Source organism: Dunckerocampus dactyliophorus, chromosome 10 (genome assembly GCF_027744805.1).
Source record: "Dunckerocampus dactyliophorus isolate RoL2022-P2 chromosome 10, RoL_Ddac_1.1, whole genome shotgun sequence".
In the NCBI taxonomy this organism is placed as follows: domain Eukaryota; kingdom Metazoa; phylum Chordata; class Actinopteri; order Syngnathiformes; family Syngnathidae; genus Dunckerocampus; species Dunckerocampus dactyliophorus.
In genome coordinates, this window is record NC_072828.1 from 15,925,879 (window position 1) to 15,951,135 (window position 25,257).

At 40.5% G+C, this 25,257-nt stretch overlaps 1 protein-coding gene across 2 annotated transcripts in view; it reads right to left on the bottom strand.

The window, feature by feature from the left end:
* Positions 1 to 25,257, bottom strand: part of ncanb (neurocan b) — a 202,194-nt gene that overhangs the window by 65,458 nt on the left and 111,479 nt on the right. For both annotated transcript variants that reach the window (XM_054789127.1, XM_054789128.1), the window contains one exon: positions 20,350 to 21,438. In XM_054789127.1, the coding sequence (XP_054645102.1) occupies positions 20,350 to 21,438 (1,089 nt within the window). The remainder of the gene's footprint in view (positions 1 to 20,349; positions 21,439 to 25,257) is intronic.

The following is a 25,257-nucleotide window of genomic DNA, read 5'->3' on the forward strand; positions in this document are numbered from 1 at the left end:
TGGAGACATAGATCGTGCCTCGGCCCATTTGAGAGCCCCGCTCCCCTCTCTATGTTAGCGCATGATAAGCCTTCACCAGCAAAGGCAGACCACTGGGAACCTAATCCTCCAATGTACTGTGGTGGAGAACACACTGTAGAACCTTCACTGCCGTGGCTGCAATGACAGCCATGGCTCAGTTGGTATGTAGGATTAAATATATATGTGGTCACATACGACATGATGGCTGCAACGAACATGTGTTTTGTGCATTTAGTGATGACGAGAAAGCAAGAAAGACGATATAGAATACATCAGTGAAAGTATGTCATTCTGCTGCATGTCAACTCCGTACAAATACTGTAAAAAGTGTGTGGCCCACCATTGATGGTGCATATTACACTTGCAGTTTGATGTTATACATAGGCTGTGTTTAAACTTGTGGTTCAGTACCAAAAAAAGTGATCCGGTCTGTTGTTGGGTGCACACGAGGGTTCGGATGATCACGTTCACTTTTGACCAAGCAAAGAATTCATTTCAACCAAACCAAACAAGTGTGAACACACTCTCATTGTATGTGACTTCATGAGGGATAGTAAACACAAGACAACACACCTCATAACATTTGTCATTCAAACACGATTTAAAATGGGAGGCTGTGGCTCCATTTGTAGTCGTTACATTTAGGAGACGTTTCCATGACAACAGAAGAAACTGAAGGTGGACCAAACATGGAGACTATGCTAGCAGTTCACTACAACTAGCCTCAACAAGCCTGCGCTGGCAAGACTGGGCTCAGTTCTTGCGCTGGTGTCAGGTTGTTCTAAATAAATTACATTATCTCGGCTTTCACACTGGCATGAAAATAATCCACCTTGGCTCCTTATCGCACACATTCTTGCCCAACAGCTTCATTTACAGGCTTAACTCCTGTTGTATTTTTAATTATCTGTCAGTTTGCGGCACACAAACGTACGGCAAAAAAAAGACAAAAGACGTGCACGTATCACAGTCATTGATGTGTCATCGTCTATTCATGTAGGGATGTGCAGCAGAGAGCAGGCATTGTAACTTTTACATTTTGACTCCCCCGTCAGGTTTTCCGTCAGCAAGATGTAGCCATTTATTTTGGAAGGGAAGAAGACTTTCTCCCCAAATATGATAAGACGCGTTATCCGCCTTTGCAACAAAATAATGCTGCTGTTTATTTGTGTTTCCTTTTCTGAAGCTCATTTGCAGTCTTTCATGGCTAGGATTAACAAAGCTGCTTTTCAGGGATGAGACAAATATTGAGACTGGCTGCAAAGACAATAATTTATCACCAAAGCTGTTTTTTTATAATAACTCCCAAACAAAAAGAACACTTGGACTCAATGGACTTGTGCAAATGCAGTTTTCCTCCCCAGAAGTACTATAAAAAATACATCTGAATAAGAGAGCACAGATGAGGGATTTCATACTCCCTTGCCTGCTTGCATGTTTCCCCACTGTGGGTAAAAATCAAGCCTTTTCTCTGACAGCTCAGCAGCATTAACAAGATGAACATGCTGTGGGCCCGCAGCTTTTACTTGTAGACCTGCTTAAAACTCAACAAAAGAACTTCACACGACCTCTCAGTGCACCCCCGCCAGGAGCAAAAACTTGCTTCCTGAAAGTCCCTAAAGATGCCACTGCAATTTGCAAACATACCTCTTTTCTCGCCAGGCTGTAATTTACACCTTGAAGACCCATTGAGACCTCACCTCCCACAAGAGAGTTATCATGGGGGGAGGGGGGGGTTGACTTTTGTGGGCGTGTCTGACACGACCTAGATGAGGAGGGTCCTCAGCCCTCGCATCCGCCGTAGGCCGGCTTGCTGCATGATGCATGGTGACGGACTCTCAGAGACAGAAACACTGCTGCTTTCAAGGCCAGGGAGTGGGTGTGTTGTCGGTCTAGTAGCGCGAAGGCACAGGTGGATGTGCTCAAGACGCTCCATTTTGGGCAGTCTGTGTGTAGTTAGCGCCAGGGCAACACGTTAGGAATGCTGCTACTCACATAAGAATGTACATGCACCAAACAAGCAGACCAAGACCACATGACAAATTATAATAATAGTGAACTCTAGTGCAGTTTGGTTCACCTGTGCTCAAATGTGAATGCGACACAGACCAGTGTAAAAATGACAAATTTGTCATTTCGTCCCTCTGCCCTGCTCTCTCACTCTATGAGTGTGGGACAAAGGTCAAAATATGAAAAAAACCCCTCCGGATTCAACTCAGCAGACCCACAATTTTGGTTTGTAATATGGTATGATATAGTTGAATTTATTTTAAACATGCATACAGGTTACATTGGAATACGTCGTTAAAATCCACAAGTACGAAAAGGAATAGGAATAAGCAGAGTTTATTTAACCTTACCCCCCCTCTTTGTTTCACATGAATTGGTAATACATTACATGAATGAATGAACCTTGTTCATAATGCCCATGGACGTATGGTTAAGTTTATTTTGAGTTCGCCAGCTAGCTGGCGCGATAGCTTGCAAGCTCCTTTGCCGGCGAGTTTGTTTGCGAGCAAGCCAGGTAATTCATCAGTTTAAGGACAATTCCCGCCAAATTCAAACTGGGGGCATAGTTCCGTAACGTAACATAAAGTTAGCTCATTTTACATGTATGCAATTTATCACATATACATTTTATGGAGAGTATTGGTTTTCTCTATATTTGAAGAGCCCATAACCAAAAACCGCTAAAGCAACATTTTACGGAATCAAGGTTTTTGCCTTAATAGCTGCGCATCCCGTATATGCATTTAAATCGCAATATCGCATCTCAAAATGATACAGTATATGGAAGACTACAAAGTATGGGTCAAAACGTGTATTTTCAAACAGCCCTCAATCGGTTTCAATATGGCACTAAGTCTATCTGACCAATCAGACAGCAGAGTGGTCCGGCCTCTGACAGGTTTTGACCAATCAGTGGCGTGGCCGCTGATGTGTGTTAACCACAATGCATCGCACAGTGTTTGCCTTCCTGGTTACACATCTGCATGCTTTTGGTCTGGCATTAATAGTTAATACGGTACCAATTTTATGTTTTGCTTGAGTTCTTTTTGTTTCAGATCAATGGACAGCTTTGTCTTCAACACTTTGACAGAGTGGCAGCTGACAGACCTTGTAGAAAGATTTAAAGGTAAGAAATATTTTTTTCTCCGCATCCACAGCTCTCATAGTGTGCTTTTCGTATACATTCTCGTTAAATATTTTCTATAATTTTCAAAAGCTTCAGTGTCTTTTGTAGTTTTTCCAGTGCTTCATTCTGTTTTGTAATGATAATGGAATATGTATGTTTATTGCTATAGCTTCCATGTAATTAGCCATACATTTTTGTTGTCTGCTCCTCCGTTTTAAAAGTAGAAGATGTCTTTGATAATAATAAAGATAATGGAATACTTCCAGATACTATGATCCAGAATATAAAAAAATAGGGGACCTTTGGGATTTTCATCATAGGAAGACAACAATGAAGAAATGCAACAAACACCATTATATATACCCAAGATACTGTGTAATCTGGAGTGTGCAACGGATTTGTTGCTAGAGCCAGAAGAAAACCGCCATTATGGAAAATGTGATTTTTGTGAATAACTACTGGACTAATATTGATATCATTAAGGATCCAATGGCGAATGGTATGTTTTCATGGTCAAGGTAATGCAGATACAATAAATGGAGGACTAATATTTATGGTGTAAATCACAACATGGGGGGAACTATGTCACTTGGTGGAGGTCTGTGCTCGCCGAGTGCTCTTCTAGTTTCTTTTTTTAGCCTGGAAGAAACATAGCGGAGGAGCTCCATGAGGCCAAGACATCCAGAGCATCCCCCTATGTCCTGACACTGGGAAATGACCATCTCAGGCCTTTGTCATCGTTGCCGGACAGGCTTCAGAACACATCACTCTGCTTCAAGCCATCAATGTCTGCTTCAAGGCATTCTTCATCTACACAAAGCAGTGTGAAGATGTGTGGAATTCCAACAGAGGGGGATCCAAACTTTCATAGTAGAATGCTTGCTTGCAAGTGAAGCAAGCGACTTTATAAGACAGTTTGATACGACGGGCATGTTAACTGTTGCCAGTTGTTTTCGACTCAAAGTTGATATTGTTACTTTATGGTATTTTTCTATGATTCCAGTACTGTTTCAATGCATGTTCCTTAATACATGCTTTCCATGACCAAATCTTGCATGTGTTTTGTTCTAGGTCTGTAATTGAGCAGTTTCATATGTAAGGGTAAATATTGCATTTTGTTTTGAATAAATTGTACTGTCATGTGTTAGAATTAATCTGGTATGTTTCTTCATTTGACCCAGCATGGGTTGAGTATATAACCATTGTTGAAGCAACCCAGCATTGTAATTATTTTGACCCAGCGTTTGGGTAGACTATTTTAACTCATCTGCTGGGTTTAAGAATGGACCAACCCATCTTGCTGGGTCAAAACAACTCACGCTGGGCTAATGCTGTAGTACCCCAGCGGTGGAGTTACAATTGGGTTATTTTTAACAGCATTGTTTAGTGTGCCATTCTTCATTAGCGCAATGAGTTTTTCCCTTGCTTCTTGCTCTTCCTTAAAAGCGGCGCGCAAGGCACCGTTATCATCCTGTAGTACCTTGGTATTATTACGCAGTGCTCTATTTTCCTCTCTAAGGTTTTTGACTGCATCATGGATCTCAGAGAAGCTCCTTTTGAAGCTGTCATTCTGTAATTGCACATTTCCAATCTGTGTTTGCAGGCCTCTTCGATCTTGCTTTATTAGTGCTACAGTTTCCTGCTGTTGCTTTTCCATTCATTACATCCTTCAAGTCGCCATATAATATCAAGTCCTTATCATTCAACAGCATATTTGGCCCTATTTCTGATTGTGGACCCGGATTTCGAGAGCCAGTATCATTTTGCTTTTTGTGTGGAATTGTTGGTAGGCAACTGCTTGAAACTTCAGCAGTTAGTTAATTAGCTTGGCCTGCTTGCGGCTGTCAGCACTTGTAACTTGTTTATTTTAAGGAATCTGTACCTCCCGTGTTCAAGTTGAGGATGTCTGATCTTGCGTTCCCGAAGTGTATTCAGGACAGCACCAAAAATACTGTCATGAACATAAACAATGAACTTTTGTTTTTTGAAAACTTCTTTGAACGTTTTCACTCGTGGAGGACTTCCTAATACAACAAAATGTACAATAGCCCAATCTGGATGCGTTGCATAATCAATATGCTTATTGCTCCCACCAGTTATTAATGATAACCAGTACTTCACATAATATAAATAACCATTAGAAATAAGCAGAAAGATTTATTACTGATAACTATTTTACATTAATGCATTGTTATGAAGTAATGGCACAGTAAACATCCTTAATCACGACTGAATGCAGCACATTTTCAGTGTTCCAGGCTCCAAAACACTGTTGTTGTATCAATAAACACCGAAAACATCTATTTTTAGTTATAATATGTCCCTAATTTAGTTTAGTCTGGTTTATTTCAACCATGCATACAAGGTTACACTGGAGTACATCTTATATTTACAGTTCCACAATGTCTGAAAAGGAGTAGGAAGAAGAGTTTGAAAAAGCAGAGCTTATTTAATCCTACCCCCTTTCCATATCACAGCAATCGGTAATTAATTTGTTCACTTCCTGTATTCCATACACTTGATTCACAGTGCTATGAGCATTGGGCATCGGGTTTTCTTAATTTTCTTAATATCATTGAAGTTGGCATTGAGACTTCTGCTGTTGAAATGAATGATTAATAGTTTGTCCTTGGATTTAACAGTCTGGTTAAACCGCTCATCATTGTAATAAACGCAGTTGTTGATGATGTTAAAAAATATTATCTGGGTCTTTTTGTTGTCCTAATTACAGTGAGATCTGGAATCTCCATTGAGATCTCAGCTTAAAATGTTCATGATCAATGATCCTCTCGGTTAAGTGTTGAATATTGTTTTCAGATGAAGATGATTGAGTTCTGCTAGTATGGCGGAACATCTTCTGCAGCAGGCCGTAGTCACCACTGTTCTATTGTAGGTGTACATACTGTATGTGTCAGGTGTATCAGTCCAGTTCCTCCATTTTTCTCAAAAAGTCCATTTGTGCATTCTTAAAGGGATTGCTGCTACCATATGGTCAATTGGAGGCATTTCTTAATGGAAATGAGCCTAAACAGGTATGATCATATTAGTTTGGAACAGGTGGGATTTATCAACACACATTACTTACTGGTGTGTGTACGACTGGTGTCCGCACGTTTGATAATTATTTTTTCTGTACTAAATATGAGTCGTACGAAAAGTACAAAATAATTTTGAAACTTTTCTACGCACAGGTTGATAAATGAGAACCCTGGTCCAGTTCGATCCCCTTGCTTTGCAGATAGGATGCCACTTGTTGCTCCACTGACCGCACCTCTCACTCACTGGACTCTTCGCTGTCCCTCATCACAGCACTCGCGTGCGAGCACGGCTTGATTTCATGCCCGGTGACGATTATGTCATGTAATCTGTAGTATTGTTCCAGCTCGTCCACTCGCTGTTCCAAATCTATGATGCGCTTGTCCTTTTTGGCGTTCTGGAGGCGCAGTAGCATTACCTCCTCCAGTAGAGCCAGGAGCTGCTTCTGCTGGATTCCGACAACAGTTACCTCCCCTGACAAGAAGTCAAGCAGCCTATGTCCTCGACCTCTTCTGCCACTGGGCTTCTTTTTGGCGTCTTGCCGGTAAATGAATCAAATCAAAGATGATAAAAAACGTTATTAACTGTCACAAAGGGGGTTACCTATACTAAATTATACTTTTCTTAAGAATCTATCCCAAAAAATAAATGATGACGTGAAAGACATTCTTATGAGGTTAAATTATGTAATGTACCCTTCATGAAGCATGAAGGAAGACCAAGTCATTTATGGTACTGTAAGCGCTGATCATTGCTTATTTTGCAGAAGAGAAAATGCAAATGCCTGATGCTTAACAATATGTGAGCATAAGGCACAGATTCCAACCAGAGAAATACATAATTAAATACTATATCTTGTGCGTGGGGAGTGTAACAGCATACAGCATCTGTTGTGCTATTGAATTAAACAAAATATTTTGCCTGCCTCCAGAGTTATCTCTTTCAGAGCTGTCAAAAACTCTTCAAAAAACAAGAAAAAAGTGGGTGTTGTTGTGACAATTACCGGTCATTAATCTGCCTTAATGAGACTTCTGGGTGGGCACAGTCTACAAAATAAAACAACAGTTTGAGATGGGCCTCCAGAGGACCGATAATCAAGTTTTGTTGTGACAGCAAAGATAATAAGGGGTGTTGATGCCATCATAAACATAGTTGTTTTAAGACATCTTTCCTATAGGTTACACTTTGGTTATTAAATTACATTTTTAGAGGAAGCTTTTGGCTCTCTGCCTCATTGGCTACTCTATACATTAGCATTTTCTCTTCCTGGACCATCAACAAATCCACCAGCATGGTCACACTTCATTTGACTCGCTTCACCCCTTGTTGCATTATTTAGTGGTTGTGTGGTTTTGCGGTTGGCATCACTTTTGCAAATATTTGCCTTTAATTCAAACACGTCCCTGCTCACTTGTAATATTCAATGACCCTTTCAAGCAAGGGTACCTCATTTGGTCCATGGAGGGGAAGAAGCATCCCAATTTTATTTATACATGAGTCATCCTCGTTTTTTCACATGAAATGAAAATGAAAATTTGTGGCATACAATACATAAAGAAATACATATCCTCAAAGCTGTATAGTCATTAGACATATGGTCAATGACCTATGGACAATTGGTCTCTCAGTCCCGCCTGTGCCCCAGCAAAGATGTTCTGCCTGATTGCTGCCGTGTTTTTCAACCAATCTTCATCAAAATTTCCAGATATCTGCTTGTTCGTCGCCTGAAGATGTGTACCAAATTTTGTGGTGAGTCGGGTAAACTGTGAACTTGCAGTGGGTGTTTTTGTAGCCCGCGTTCAAGATAAAGTATAAGTTAATCCCAAAAACCGCACCACCATGTGGTGTCTGTTAGAAAAATAATAGCACAGGCAGCAGAGTAGGGGTGCATGTTTTGACGAATTTTCACCCTTTTGTGTGAGGCGTTTCAGTAGTAAAAGAGTTAGCCTATCATGGTAAAATGTGCACAGCCCCATGAGTGAGCACTATGGTGAAAGAGGCAAGGTTAAACCAATGTGGGGAGGGCAATGAAAGATTTAGGCCCCGTCCGCACAAATACACTCCCAAGATTATTTAATTTTTTTTAACAGACACGCAGACGGAACCACGTGACAAACCATACAAGAAGAAAAAACGCATACGCATAAGTCTGTCGTCTTCTGCTTCCCGGGGCTCATCTAGATTTACGAGGAGGGGAATTACTTCTGCGAGTCATGATGGACTGCAAGACAACAAAAGTAGAATGTCGACAGAGGTGAGTCATGCCAGTCAAAATATTCAGATATCATTTTGGCTTGTCGTCAAAGCACGTGACGGGAACGGGGTTTTCAAAAAATACAGTTTCAGGCCACCCAGAACGCTGTTTCCGTGTGGATGAGAGGCTGAAATGATAAAATACTTTGCCGTTTTGACCTGAAAACGTTTCCATGTGATTAGCCCCTAAGTCTCAGTTATGTAGAAATATGTAATGTAGATGATAGGGTGACATGACACTGATGAAAATGACCCCAATGAGCATAGACATTAGACAGGGATTGACTGCTTTGAGTTGGACCGCATTGGGTTCAAGAGGCTATCAAAACATTATGCCTGACGGGAGCTGTGACAATGGCCAAAAGAGCAATAAAGACACGAGGTCAGGGCCGACAAAACATAACCAGAAAAGAGACAGACAAAGGAGGTAAACTATGGGTGGCAAAAGAGGAAGAAGCAGAGAAATCAATTACCAGCAGACAACCTGAACATCCATCCAGAGAAAAAGTGATAATATGCCACTCTGCCCTGCCCCTGATTCCATTTATCTTCACCCCTTCATGCCAAAACTCACACACAAACACACACACACATACACTTCACCCTCAGTGGCTCCTCTCCTCCCAAATTTACCACTCTAATTTGTGTGAGAGCTGGCTGGAGTGCTATTGATGTTGCTAGCCTTTTGCTCCATCTTGGGAAAAGCCAAAAAAAGTCAGGGAGACGTTTACTCAGCCTGATTCTCAGCCTCCTGTCCAAATACAAACACTACTTTCTAATATGTATTGTATATTTAATACAGAGTAGTGATTCAACTGGAAAATGACTGTATTGTTACTAACTCATAATAGTGATGAATCACAAATTACTTAATTATTTTTTTCATATAGAAAAGTAGACTGAGGGAGGTGACGATAAAAAGGAAAAATGTTACAAATATCTTAAAAATGCATATTGAAAAATTGAAAATCCAAACAGACTGCGTACATCTGCTACAATACAAAGCAATGGCACGTCTTCCTTCCTAATATCGATCATATATTTAATACAGAGTAGTGATTCAAATGTGAAATTGTGTCCACATAAACTTGTCCCATAACAATAATCCACCACAAATGACGTCCAGATGTCTTTTTGCATGACAATGCCAAGGCGAGTTTCCAGTAAAAATTAAATTAAATTAAATTAAATTAAATTAAATTAAATTAAATTAAATTAAATTAAATTAAATTAAATTAAATTTGTGATTCTGGTAAAGTATTAATAAATAATAATAAAAAGAAGAACACAACTGAAGAACCCATAAATAATAAAAATATAATAATAACCTTTGTAGGTTAACAAAGGGTAATTCAAACAAAAGTGCAAAGTAACGTTCCATAACAGTCTTCCCAATACTAGGATAAAGACCGTGCTTGTACAAAAGAAATTGATAGGAAATTACAGAAATATTAAACCCTATATTACACTGTAAAGAAATATTACAGTGCAACGTTGGTTAGCATACGCCACGGTTACCATTTTTTTCGGTTAATGTAAACAAATGAGGCCTAAGATTGCCTCAGATTGCGTACATTTTCCAGTTAGAGTAAATATGGCGCATCGTGTGTCATTAATACATTGTGTGAGTCCAGCTGTGTTTTTATTGTTTTTTTTTTTTTTTTTTAAATCACAAAATGTCTTTGTTAGCAGCCTATTAGCTTGCTAATACATGGTAACAGGAACCAAAAGTCAGCTCCGTTGTCTGTCTATGACGTCATCAGAAGTTGACTCCGTAGTTCTTTGCAAACTAACATAGTTACACCTCAAGTCTCTGCATTTCTTTTGATCACAGCAGCAAAATAACCCACAATGGAGCCAAATAAAGTTGCAAGTGCCAGCACTTTGACAAGGAAGGTGACAAACACTATTCAACAAATAATTTTATCTAATTGTAAAACTATAAAAACGTGATTTGTTTTAACATTTTTTGCTTTCTTCAGCAGATTATGGGATTTACACGATTTCTTATGGGATAATTGATTCGGTTAGAGTCTTTAAGCGTTGGCTCTCTGGAACGGATCAATGACACTAACTAAGGTTCCACTGGATTAGAAACATTAGCATAGAATTATCAAATCTCAGAGTAAAATGAAGATTTATGATTAAGGGGCTGAAGGTATGTCTTAATACTTTTGCCCATATAATTTATGCTGTAGGTCAACAAAGCATAGACAGTGGGGGTGTTTAAGAGGAGTGTAAGACTTCAGAAAAAAGGGAAAAAAGAAAACTGTCACGGGGCGATGAGCTGTCGAGTGCCTGACCCCCAGGATGCGGAGATGGAATGCGGTGGTGAAAAACAAAAGATGCACAAAAAACAACAATAAGCCACAGAGGAAAAACGTTCTGTGAAAACACACACGGAGGACATGGAGGTGCAGGTAAGGGAACAGACAAGGAGCAATGAACCAATGAACCAGCGGCATACCTGAGACGGCGCTGGGCTTTTAAACCCCACTAATTGCAATTGTGGCCAGCTGTGCAACATACCACTGGGGTGAAGCGGCTGCAGCTTCCCCCCCAACAGAAAGTGCAGCGCAGGACAGGAAGTGCTCACTCCTGTCCTGGGGAACATGACAAAAACAACAGTTTGAGGTGGGCCTCCAGAGGACCGATAATCAAGTTTTGTACCACATTTAGTGTAAAATAGCAGCAACAGTTAAGTCTCAATGTGAACATGGCTGTGCCTGCATGTCTTCCAATGTACACCAAAGTAACATAAGAACAGGATGAAGCACACCATTCGTAAAGGTAGAGAGAAGGTCATAAGGAAATAGAGTTAAGGACAAAGAACGATCTTTGCCCTTGAGGAATAAAGACATCTGTCTAGTTTGCGATTATCGATTACGATCAAGTTTCCACACTCCCCTACACAGTAAAATATAACATTTAAAAGACACCCTCACCTCTCTCCTATGCCTTTCCCCCTTTCCTCTCTTTTTTCTTCTGTCCAGAGCTCTACATCCTCCTGCCCTTTCCCTCTTCTCTCAGTCTCTATCTCCTTGGAGCTGTAATGTGGCTGACGGGTGATGTAATTTCCTCCTGCACTATAACTGACAACTACAAAAGGTTACCCAGACGTGCGGGTATCTTTCTTGTAATTATCTAACGGGAGCAGTGCATTCAAATGTCAGCATATCACAGAGACATGGAGTACACCAGTGCTTCTCAAATAGTAGGAAGGGCCCCCCTCGGGTTTTGGGGGGGGGGGCTAAACTGTCATGGGTGGCGTGAGAGGCAGGGAGGACTTTTTGTATTAGTGCAGACTTGCCAACATGTCTGAATTTGGTGTACCCAGCATGCAATTTGACTCTTGACTATGCTTGTATGCTTCACTGCTCTCCATTTTGTTTGCAGTTTGCTGGTTTCAGTTTCAAGTTCAGTCTTTACAGTACAGATAAATGAATAGATAATATCAGTTACTCAATAGTATTTTAAATCATGGGGGGGTGGGGGTGGGGCGAAAACATTTCTGTCCCCCCGTGGGGGCATGACAGAAAATAACTGAGAGCCACGGGAGTACACTATTTGAGGGGTACTACTAACAGAAAAATGTATATTCATTTTTCTTGAAAAGAGAAGGTAGGATGAAGGCACTAAGATCACTAGGGGATAATAATGCTTGTCCATTGAGATGTATTTGTTCCTGATGAAATACAATAGCACTCATTTGAAACAATTCCAACCATGTCCATCCCATCGTTTGATTGCGTCCAAGACAATACTGTAGCTCTATACAGTCACGTTTATGGCTGATATCTGCAAACGTAAATGATGATATGATGATCCTCAAAGTTTTATAAATATTACACAAATGGTCAATCACTTATGGACAATTACGTGGTCAAAATTGTTGGTACTCTTACGCTAAAGAAGAAAACCCCCACAAGAATCACTGAGTAAGTGGAAAATGGCAAGAGAGAAAATACAGAAAAATGATGAAAAACATTTGAATTGATATCAGACATTGCTTTTAAATTGTGGTTCAAGAGATTTAAAAAACAACAACAACTAATGAACATAAATCAACAAAAATGATGTTACCCTTAACCTAATGTTTTGTTACACAAAGCAATTACTGCAATCGGGCGCCTCCTGTAACTTTCAGTGAGACTCAGAATAGGCCAATGTTTTACCCTTAACAATACTTAGGTGTTTTGTCTGTGGAGGATCCATGACCCGTGACTGACACCAAGCTTTCTGACACCGAGCAACAAATTTGGCTCCAGAATGCCTTGATAGTCTTGACATGCCATTGTACCCAGCACAGATTAAAGAAGCCATGTGTCGGATGCAGCAAAGCAACCTTAGTACATAAACAAGTCTCCTCCATGTTTCACAGTCCGTATGGTGTTCTTTCTTTACTGGGGAGATGTCTTTTATGCTTATATACATTGGAACCTCGAAAGGTCATACCAAAACTGAATACATTTTTCCCATAAGAAATCCTGTAAATACATTAAATTTGTTAGGGACACCCAAAAATATTAAGACAAAATATATTTTACAGAGAATAATCATAGTTTTACAAGCAGAAAAAGCAAAAATACATATAAATGATGAAGTAAATGTATAAATGACCAGTTAACAGCACTTTACTTTTGTTGGTGAACACGGTAATGAGTGGAGGGAGGAAGGGAGGGGACGAAAGAGCCACGTGGATGCCGTCGTACTCCATTACAAACGTAACTTTAAAGAGTGGACGGTTAGAGCTGTATACTCGCGCACTTGAACTTTATTCTAACCTTCAGCCCCAGGTACAATCATCCTTAAACACACTGGCCCGGCTCTCTTTTCGTAATGTGTCTCCATTAAACTGTTCCCTCTGCAACCTGTGTTAAAGGTTCTTACCTTTGCATTAAAATCTTATTGAAACAAAAGCGACCATTGTACTTTCTTCTCAAAGGAATTCAATGGTGTTCCTTGCCTTTGTTATCAACGTTCTGGCACTTGCAACATCTTTTGCAGTTGTATTTTATTTTTAAAAAAGCACAGATTCATCTAACATTTAGAAATACAAAGTTCTCTACAGCGCCTCATTAGCATACAACACACTGTGCTTATTAGAGGAAAGAAGGAGACAGGTCATCGTTGTGTGCCTTCTATTAACAAATAAATCAAAAATACACATATAATAGAGATGATTAAAGGATCCCCTGGCCGGAATCTGTATATAAGTGTCCCGACTCTAAAAGAACCATCCTTACAGAGACTGAGTCACCAACGTGTGGGTTCTTTGTTTGGGCACTTGATTGCGTGGACTGGCTTGTTAGGCCCATTGTCTGGCCATACAATAACCGAGACAGTGTACAAAAACTGAGACATATTTTTAGCAATCATTTTCGTCAAAAATCGTACAAAAACGGAGGTTCCACTGTACCAACATGATAAACGCATATGACAGGGGTCTTCAACTAAAACTGAATAAGGTCCATTTATTATTATTTTTTATTCACAGTGAAGGTCTGAACCTCAATTTGCCTTAAAGTGCATCAAACAAACTAGAACATATGGATATCAAATATAATGAAACCCTGAACATCACCCTATTGTTCAATACAACACAATTAACTTGGTACCTACATTATGTTTCAAAGAAAATGGGACCAAATTACACATAAATAAAGGTTTGACTGCGCAAGCAATGAAATGAACACAAGAGGCTTATATTTAAGTTAAATAAAACAATAATAATTTAATAAATGTCTCTTTGAAAGAAAAGCTGCAACAGCACATCTTAAAGTTTCATATTTTCTTGTCATTGATGTAGTTGACGTAGGGATTTACTTGATTTTGTCACACAATACCTCTTATTGTTAACTTTGAGTAGGGTCTCTGCAACAGAAGCACTTCTTCACAACTCTCCCATCAGTGAAGGAGTTTTTGTTTTGCCCCAGTATCCACAATCATGAGTGAACACTCATTTGCTCATTGCTGTGCTATAAATGAATGTATTGCGATACTTGTAGAGTTTTCATACCGGACTCTAAGCTACGTTATTTTCCGTGCTCTCACATCAGACTTTGGTGGATACGTACCCTGGAATGATGTTTTGTCAGGTAATGTTGCATCACATTTCCGAATGAACATATACTGGTCTGTCCATTCACTTTTAAACGTTTGTTTTTTTCTATCAACATTTCTTACTTTTGAGCAAGCCATTGATCTCTCATTGACTTCTCGGACAAACTATTTCATTAGCTAAATTTGAGTGACGTCACAGCGTTTGCTGTCAAGTAACCGTAGTAACTGATGTAATTACACCCACAAACTGCCACTGCGATCTCTCTGTGAGCATGATTATATGTTAATATTATTATATAAAATTTCCCATCCACTTTAATTGGTCACAGGTTCGTAAAGGGCCATCACTGGGTCCGTATCTGGACCGAGGTCCACCATTTGGTGATGGCTGGCATACAGTATAATGATAATAATTACACATGTAGAAAAAAGTAATTCAAGAGGAAAAATTACATAATTGACTACAATGGTTTTCTATGGCTAACATGTTTAATTTGATTGCGTAACCCGTAAAGGTTTAACAGTGAGAGCAGTGACCTAAGGATGAATACTGGAGTAACTCGGGGAAGGCACTGTTCCAAGAAATTCCAATTAAAAACACATTGTAGCTGAATATTACATAGATAACGTCATGAGAAACGATTTTAATTTTCTCTGTGCCCTTCCGCCACGGTTGTGTGCCCATTAGCTATCGAGAGAAATCAATGCGAACATGCCGTGACAAAACAAGCGTGCAGGGATGCAGTGGTGTTTGCTGGCAGGGCCTCAACAAAAGAGAAGGAATAAAAAAAAAAAAACAATTAGAAAAAGAGAAGGGAGTGCAGTCAATTATGAGTTCCATCTCAAGGAAGATTGTGTCGACATTGATTTGCTGTGGCCAAGGATCTTTGTCTTTTCCCCCCACAGTTTACCTACCCACTAATTACTGCACTAAGACTGGTTGGTCTCACCTCACTGCCCTGACGTGCCATACTGTCTGGAGTGAGGATGAAGGGAGGAAAGCGAGATTTTCAACATATAATTTATTTCAAAATGAAGAAATCGGTAGTGGAAGGACACAAACTTTAAGGTTGCCTACTGGTCTGAGCTAGATGGCAGTCTTGGTTCTGTCCAAGGTTCCGAGCTGTTAAGATTTAGGTTTTCCTTTGCCACTATTGCCTAACTAAAGGTACGGTATTGACCCGGATATGAGATAACCCTGAATATAACACAACACCTCTTTTTTAAGACCCGTTCAGCAGCAATATCATAACAATAATAACAACAGCATCCCTGTCTCTGTGTTGTCTCTGTGTTACGGTTACACCGAGGGATGTAAATCTCCAGAATTGTAGACGATTCGATACGCATCTAGATACATGGGTTAAGACACAATTCGAAAACGATTTTAAAAACAGAACGATTCAACACAGTGGACAAACGATATGATTTGATTCGATACGATTCGATTTGATACAATTCAAATGATTACATTTGTTGATGGTGACGTTCATCTTACTTCATAAAATAAAGAAGACAGATCTATAGAAGTGGCATTCTTGAAGTATTTTCAAAACCGTAAAAGAGCACATCATATCACCAAGCATGCTGTAAGGCATGGGAAACGCATGGGATGTCCGATATTAGCTTTTTTGCTGATAACCGACATGCCGATATTATCCAACTCTCAATTTCCGATACCACTATCAGCCGATACCAATATGTGTAACATCACATATCTCCTGTCGTGGAATTAACACATATCTGTTGTGAAGCTATTGGATACAGCATCAGCAATTAGCTTCTCAACGTGGCTGTAAACAACACTGTACAACATCGTAAAACATCTGAGAAATACAGTACTTGCGATTAAACTTAGGATGTGACATTTGTTTTAAAAGTCAACAGAGTAGCCATTTACATTTTTTTGATCATCAAAAAGTCCAGGGAAGAAAATAAAGTGTCATAATTTTCATGTAGGCCTGCAAGCAGCAGTGGCAGAGCAAGGAATGTTTCATTGGGGTGGCCAAGGTGAGACCATTACTCATAGGGGTGGCAATAAGTTGATACCTGAAATGTGTAGATGGCCAGTGGGGGGGCCGGAGAGTGACCAGGGGTGGCCACGGCCACCCCACCACATGGCTCTGCCACTGTGCAGGAGCATGCTGTATTCGTTTCCACGCCACACTACAAATTGCATGTACAGAGTAAGATTTGAATGAAGAATGAAGTTGGACTTAACTTTCAAAGCACTCGTATGACTACAGGTGGTCCAACACTCAGTAGAAATCTGATATGAAATTGAAGAGGAAAAGTAATCTACCTAACAAATACAAATGAAAATGCCCCCGATATCATATGAAAAAGCAGTATTTTCAGACTTTCCTAATCGAGAGCGCACACAAAGGGTCAGATTTTACCATTGCTGACTTCCGGGAATTGTAACATTCTTACTAGTGAGGATAGGCGACAGAAAATGGATGGATGGAAGGAGCGAGCTAGCTTGCTACTTACTAGCAGCCGACGTTTGTTTACACGCTAAAGAGGCGGTTTGATGAGGTCATCTTTTGCGGGCCAGCAAATACGGGAGCCCATACGCCTATATAAAGCATTATGTTTATTATCAGCTTATCAGTTTATTAGCAGTTTATTATCATTATAGGGAAAAATCCTGATACCGATATTACACTTTTATGCAAATAACAGGCCGATAATATCGGTGGGCCAATATTATCAGACATCTCTGAAAAAAACACTTAACAAATTCAAAATATTTAACATTTTATGTAAATGCACAGCAATTTTGGAAATATGAGACATGATTTAAAAATAATATACAGTTACAAATCCACAGTTTTTGCATGTTTAAGTTGTTTGTTGCGCGTGACGACTTGTCCCACTTGGTGCGTTCAATGACCGTCTAACTATCTAACTTTCTCCCACGCTGCACACATAGACTACTGTATATTTCCCATTTTCTTTAATCTCGTATTTGGTTCCATATGCTGATACTATGTGGGAATGCATAAAGGTAAGATTTGATTACATTGTTGAGTGCTAATGTGCATATTTCTTCCGTGCACCTCTCTGAAAAACTCCAGGCTCGTACTGGTGGGTCTGTATTCATTAAGGGGTCTATTCTCCCGTTTGCACTTAAGTGTTTTTCTACGTGTTTGGAGGTACGCACTTTTCCCTCATTTGTATTGTCCCATCCAGACCCACTCACGCAAGTTGTGAAGGAATGCGGGCTTATGTGATTCATTGACAAAACAGGCGGACTTTACCATGATGTCATTTTTGACATCATGGTAAAGGTTTGTCTGAAAAATATGGAACATGCAGTTTTCCCAACACTTGTGAATGTCACTGAATTGCGGATTGTCATTGTGAATGTCATCCGTGAAAACCTTAAAGCACACTTTTAATTTGAAAAGGCCTTGCCCATTGAAGGAGAATGTTACAGTTGTTGATATGTGCATTTCACCAAGATGAATATATGATGTCTGCTGCATAGCCTCCTTACCTGTGCTTATGCGTGTGTGTCATCGTGGTGATGTGAGCGTGTGTGCATACGCTACAACCATAGCGTCTTCTTCCTGGCTGGATGCATGAAAGTTTGTTTCACTTGTTATATAGTGCGGCCACCCTGAACTTATGTGGGATGCTAAGAGTTCTGTTTACTGATGAATGCATCAGGAGGGGCTTTGGGTGTGTGTGTGTGTGTGTGTGTGTGTGCACGCGAGAGGGAGGGTGACAGTTTGGCAGTCCGCTACTTTTTTCTCACATTCTGCCTGCTATGTTCTTGCTGATGTTTGCGGCGTGATTGTGTACGACAGCAACCTATTTTGTTCAATGAAGGGATTGTTGATTGTTAACCTCTATCACCTCCTCGTCCTTTTGGGCATAAGGCAGACAGGCCCTATGGATGCACGCGCAATGTACCCGGTTACCTAGGATAACTGGCTGATTGATAATCATCACTGAACGATTTGTTTCAGATGAATGAATGGTGCAGTGAAAGACAGAAAATGTTGTAGGTTTATAATATTATGCAGAAAGAAAGAAAGAAACAAAGAAAGAAAGAAACAAAAATGAAAAAAAAACGTGGTGACTTTGGCAGTTGGAATGGATATAGATTAGTACACACACAAACCTCAAGTGCAATATAATGTTGCACCTTCCCTGGGCGCTGGACTTATTGCAGCCTCAGAAGCGTGCCGAGACAAAAGTGCTTAATTAGAGGGGAGAATACTCACAAGGCCAGATTTGACAGGGAACTCCCACATTTTAGGGTTGCTCCACCCAGCATGCGTATCTTGAATGAAAGAGCGCAGTGACAGACCTAAGTGAAAGGGGGTGAATCCCGCACAGCCAGAATCCGCACAGCTGCGTGCCTTTTTCCACTTAAGCACATGGGAGAATAAGGCCATTAGTGCTTTTTGTTGTTGTTCCTGCCTTAGTTTTACATAATACATAATAAATAAGATAATTTAGATCGCTATAATGTACGTATGCTTTGCTGATGTGTTGAAAATTGTTCCCGGTGACTAGCTAGCATGCTGTTAATTCTCTTTAGATTCATTTTCGTCTTCAGTCATGCTAAGCTACAGAGCATGTGCAACAATCGTTTCACCGGCAGCCAAGACTCTCGCGTTGTTTAAGAGACTCACTGTCAACCGGTTACTAGTCTTGCGATACCCAGTGCATGTCTCTACAATTAATTCATCTACGGATTTATGTCTGATTCTTATCGATCCAGGAGGCTGCAACCAATGCAGCTGCATTCTTGCTTGTCAAACCGGATATCTGGTCGGATCGGTTTATCGTTCACAACCCTAGCTACACTTCTCGGGGTCACTGGTGTTTGTGAGTGACAGGAAGAAAAGCTCTGACTTGCTTGGGGGAAAAGTCATTTGGCACCACCTGATTGCTTGCTTGTTGCAAATCTCGAAACACTGAGTATAAATATATTTTTTCTGTCTTTTTAGACTTTTTTTCAAGGTAGAAATATAGTCTTACAGTCAGGTGAATACAGTACTTTTTTTGTCAAAACAGACAGGTCCCCTTGGAACAATAAGCGGCAACTATGTAGCGCCCAGGGACAGAATATAGGAGCCAAACCAGGGACCATAGTGCTGTGAGCTCATCTACCATAGTTGCTCATGTGGGAGGAGATGGGTTCAGGGAGTGTTGTTCTAAACCACCGTATGAAATAAATACTGTCCTGCAATGAAATGGTAACCAGTCCAGGGTGTATACTGCCTCTCGTCCTAAATCAGCTGGAATAAGCTCCCACAACTGAGATTCTGAACAGAATAAGCACCAGAAAATGAATGAATAAATAAATATTGACACGGCGCATGGTGGATGAGTGGTTAGCATGTTGACCACACAGTCAGGAGATCGGGAAGACCTGGCTTCGAATCTCCGCTTGGGCATCTCTGTGTGGAGTTTGCATGTTCTCCCCATGCGTGCGTGGGTTTTCTCTGGGTACTCCGGTTTCCTCCCACATTCCAAAAACATGCATGTTAGGTTTGGTTATGTTAGGTTAGCTGGAGACTCTCAATTGTCTATAGGTATGAATGTGAGTGTGAATGATTGTCTACATGTGCCCTGCGATTGGCTGGCAACCAGCCAGGGTGTACCCCGCCTCCCGCCCAAAGTCAGCTGGGATAGGCTCCAGCATACCCCCGCGATCCTAATTAGGACAAGCTGCATAGAAAATGGATGGATGGATAAATATTGACACCTGCATGTTGCCTCAGGAAAACAACAACGCAACTGTTTGTGACTCCCACTGAGCCGCATGCAATCAAACTAATCATGACTGATTAGATAATGAAGACAGCGAGTGAACATACCTGATGGGATGAGCCCAAAAGCCCAGTTGGAGACAAGAATACCGAAAGGGTTGCTTGGTCTTTTGCTGTCCGTCAGCACTGGAGTCTTGTGTTCCTCAGACTTTGGACTCAAGCCGAGGGAAGGTGTCCACTGACTTCCAAACACAAAAGATTCAGAAACTGCCAATCTAGATTCCATTTCCGTCACAGTATCCTTGGACTCTGACGCCATGGATGTCAGCTGAACGGTTGCTGTTGGTGATGATTCAGTGGAGAAGCTGGCCCCCACGTTGCTTGTCGTCTTCTCCATCCATAAGATGGAAATGGATGGTTCCTCTGATCTACTAGTGGCTTCTGTAGTGGCAGGATTGGTCTGTGGAGTGTCCTCGGTGGTTACAAGTCCCACTGTGGTAATCTCAGTGGTTGTCAGCACATCCATCAAGGCCTCGGGTGTGGAAGTAACCACCTTGGCTTCACCGCGGCCGGACTTTTTACTAGTGCCTTTTCTGTTCTTCCTAACAACAGGAGTGAATCCACCACTCGACTCACTTTCTCCTCTTCGTGAGGAAGAAGCAGATGAGAGAATGTCATTGGGCCTTTGGACATAGAGGATCTCTCCCCTGGCCTCTTCTGCGGTTTCTGGCTTTTGAGGTGAAGTGGTTGGTTGCACCACGAGCTGCCACTGGGATGACGTGGTATGTTCAGCCACCGTTAGTGAAGACTCTGTTTTTGGACTGAAGCTGACTTTTATATCACCAGGAAAACTAGCCTCACTGCTCCCCTCAATCTCCTTTTCCTGATTCGTCACAGCCTGGACAGTTGTTTGAGTGTGTACCTCATCTCCATCCTGGTCGCTCCCCTCGCCAGAATAGTTGTCTACAGTCTCCTGTACTAAAGAATTAGGTAGGGTCATCACCTCAAGGGGTCCCGATTTGGCTTCCATAGGCTCCCAAGTGCGGTGCCTGCCAACATGTGCTACATTTTTTGAAGAATCCACTCTGGAGCGATGTATTGACTTTACAACCCATGCCGGACTTTCTCTGGGAGGCCCGGAGGAGTTGACCAGCGCTGTGGAGGTTGATTTGTCATTGGGGAACACTGCAGTGAGCCCTACAGGGAACAGAAAGTCAGAGTGTTTAATTTGATTACATTGTGGAGGGTTGAGTAGGTGTGGAGTGATTTAATTTCATGGATGTAGAATTGGCAATTAAATCTTAAGACCGGCCTACATGAGCTCCATGGAACTTACAGGGCACACTATATTCCTCATGGGAATAGGAGTCATCACAGTGTATGGCTCTTTTGTGAGCTGCAATGGTGGGTTTAATAGATATGTACATAAATCAACCTCACATAAGACTAAGACCTGTGGGAAGTGTGTCCAGTTCTGAGATCTTACCGTTAACATCCCTGTCTCATAAATATTACAGTCCCATAAAACAAAACACTAACATCACAAGCTTCCAGCATAGATTTGTTCACGATTCATCACCAGAATCTGATTCCCACTTGCAAATAAAAATACAGTGGAAACTCCAATGACACTTCTTGACTTCCACGTTGTGAATTTGTTTGCTCAGGCCATCATACAGGCAATGTTTTAAGTAATTGACTCTACAGACGGAAGGTGACATCGCCTCTAGTCCATTCATTTTCAGTGGAAAGGGCGATTATCGTGAGTCTCTGTCCTGCCAAGCGACACACGAAATTCGTGCATGTTAAATTTTGTGCCTGTGCACATCATGCACACGCTGGCATACGACGCGACCCCAGAAAGTTGAAAAATGTTCAACTTTTCTTGCTCAGATGAGGACCAATCAGCGGGAGTTTCATTGACTGACCAATGAGCGGACAGATTATAATATCAGTTTTAAAATAGATAAACACACAATAAACAGATGTTAACCATTGTATAATAAAACTCAAATCAAATGAAGTAAAACTACCCATTTTTGAAGTGGAAAAGGAACAGAAAGAAAACACACAAGACGATGCTTTGAAAATAATTGATTTATAAGCCATATTTGTCCAGACAAGCTTGAACTTCAGGAGTTCCAGCAGCTTACTAACAGTTCATAAAAACATTTTCAATCCTGCTAAGCTAATTTTAGTTATTTTTTAGGGAGTAGGCTGTATCGGCTGTATTATATTCCCTGAGGAGAGGCTCACTGTGCACAACAAACACAGTGTTCTACAGTTAAACAGTGCACAACTCAGCTAATGCAATAATGAAAAATAAAATAGTACAGGCCAGGGATTTAACAATGCAGGCTCAGTAATATAAAAGATGTTACTGTACTGAATATATGCTCATGAGTGGTCTCCGTAGTCCTGAAGTGTGCCTGTGCGGAAGTTGTAAAACACATTAACATCTAACCGGGAGACATTTTTCTTGTGTATTTTATCTTAATTCACGAGCTGAAGACAGGATGTAATTTTTGCCGCTGCTGAAATTTACTGCAAGTCTGACATTTTCGGGCCTTTTTCTGTGAGTTGGACTGAGTAAGCCATTTGAACGCCGCAAAAAGATGGAGGCACGTGCATGGAAAAGAGAGTGGCCACTTGTATTCAAAGTAATTTCACACTTCTCTGTTTCTATTCTTTTATCCTCCCCTGGATTGTTTTTTTTTTTTATTCCAAACAGCCTCTTTTGGCACGTGGTTTCTCTCAGAAAGGCGATAAGCAAATGACTCACTCAGCGACAAGCTCCTGTTTATTTAGACCAAGTGCTCCCTAGTAGCTTATCTGCTTGTGGCCTTATAGCAGACAGTTTCCAGTATCAATAATTCATCCTGTCAGCATGTGTGATTCATGGCTGCTTTGTGTTTATTTAGGCCAGTGGTGTTATTGAGACGGGGGTTTCTGCATCATCATCATCATTGCTCAGCTCGCTGAGCTGGGTTATGGAGTGTGTAAACGTATAGAAGCAGCACGACCCCACGCACAACAAATTACCACCACAGGCAGAACATACACAAATATGCCCGTGCATGAAATATTAAAACCCAAATACATTATTCATAGGGTCTGCTATTGCCTAATGCTGAAGCCGAGAGTCTGTGCTTCATTTCCATAGGAGGCAGGCCAACCTAATTGTGCTATGAATAAACCAAATACCACACCCACTGACTAACAAAAAAAAAAAAACATATTAATTAGGATTAATCATCTATGTAATGGCCCGTGCCGATGATTCAATTAGATAATTAGACATACAAATACTGTATACAGTTGTCCCTCGCCACATCCCGGTTCGAATTGTGGCTTGACTCCATCACAGTTTTTCAACAATATATTAATTAATAAATCATGTTGTTCCGTGGTTGAATACTATCAGTAAAAAAGTATGCATATTTAAGCAAATGTATGTTATTATTAAGTATGAATTATTATTAATTTGCTAAAATTATTAAAGAGATTTGTGAACAATATTTGAGCGAGATAAATCTTTTGTGTACATTGAAAACGTTTTAGATCTCTGAGTTTAGCTCATGAAAAATGGGAACAACAAAAGTGTTGGGTTTATCTAATTTTGGAGTGTATATTTTGTCACGTTTTCTGCTCGCCAGTGACCCTAAACCATGACTACAGATGAAGTTCACGTAACAGACTTCTGGGCATCTATTAAGATCATATTATTATTTAATAAATAAGAAAAATCCACTTTTACTCAAAATTTGACAAGGGTATAAAATAGCATTGTAGGTTTGGATGGTTTAGTGGTGCTTTGAGCAACAAAAAGTATGGGAGGGAAAAAGTGATCCTAAAGTATTGTGATATTTTCTCAAACCTATGCCATACAGCAATGTGAAAATTGATATCCTGAGAAAAAACAACCTGCATGATTCATCATGACATGTATGTAACTCAATTAGAATCTGCTAATTGGACATTAAGATAGCATCATAATGTAAATCTACAGTAACTCACAAAAGTGGGTACACATTTCAGACATTTTTATTACAGTATCTTCTCAAGGGACACTATAAAAATCATACTTGACTATACTTTAGTAGTACATCTGGCATACCAGTACTATCCACTAAAAATGACTTAGCACACGGCCATTGCAACATAATTACGAAATGCTGCAAAACAAACCCCTTGTTTCCACTTCACATTGTGCGAGCTTGATAAGAGAATCCTCCCCGAGTTGGCTGGACGTAAGATTAAATTGCGAATGGAGGCTGACAATGCGTGAGACAAGATAGACCGATGAGAAAAAGAGAGTGATGTGAGTAGGCCACCTCAACCCATCTGCAGATATGACATTTAATAAAAAAGGGTAGGAGGAGAAGTTATTGCAAGGCTGTGTGAATCATGTCAGGAGCATCAACACTGGGTGTCAGCACTTGCAAACCCCCCCCACACAGGTCTTCCGTCACATTAATGTGTTCGTCGCTGTAGGTGCCTAGGGAAAACATTGTGAAGAAGATGTGTGTTTCTTTGATGGACAGTTATTTCAATTCTTCAGCTTTGGTTGCACTTGCAGGTTGTACTATCCTCAGGAGAAAAAAGTCAAGTCATCATGCTTACTTCACACCCCAAATATATCTTTATTTAGGTATTACAGGTGGAAGTAGCGCCTTTAAACTTATTCTAAGACATTGCATGTTTTGTGAAATATTCTGGTAAAATATGATCCAAAAGTCATACAAATTGAGAATTATTGCTACTATGCTTTACAGTGGTTAACGTCTTCTTAAACTTTGCAACTAGTGGGATGTTTGTTGTTTGCATTTTGCCATTCCTTTTGAAGCCTTAATTGTTGTATTGTTGTCATATTAACATGGGTTAACCTATATTTACACTTGTATGACATTGATTTCTATTTCCATGATTTACTATGGGTATACAAAGCCAACAAAATGTCATCTTATAGCATCAAATAGACTTGATTGTGTCAGGATCCCTCCAGATCCCTCCTGC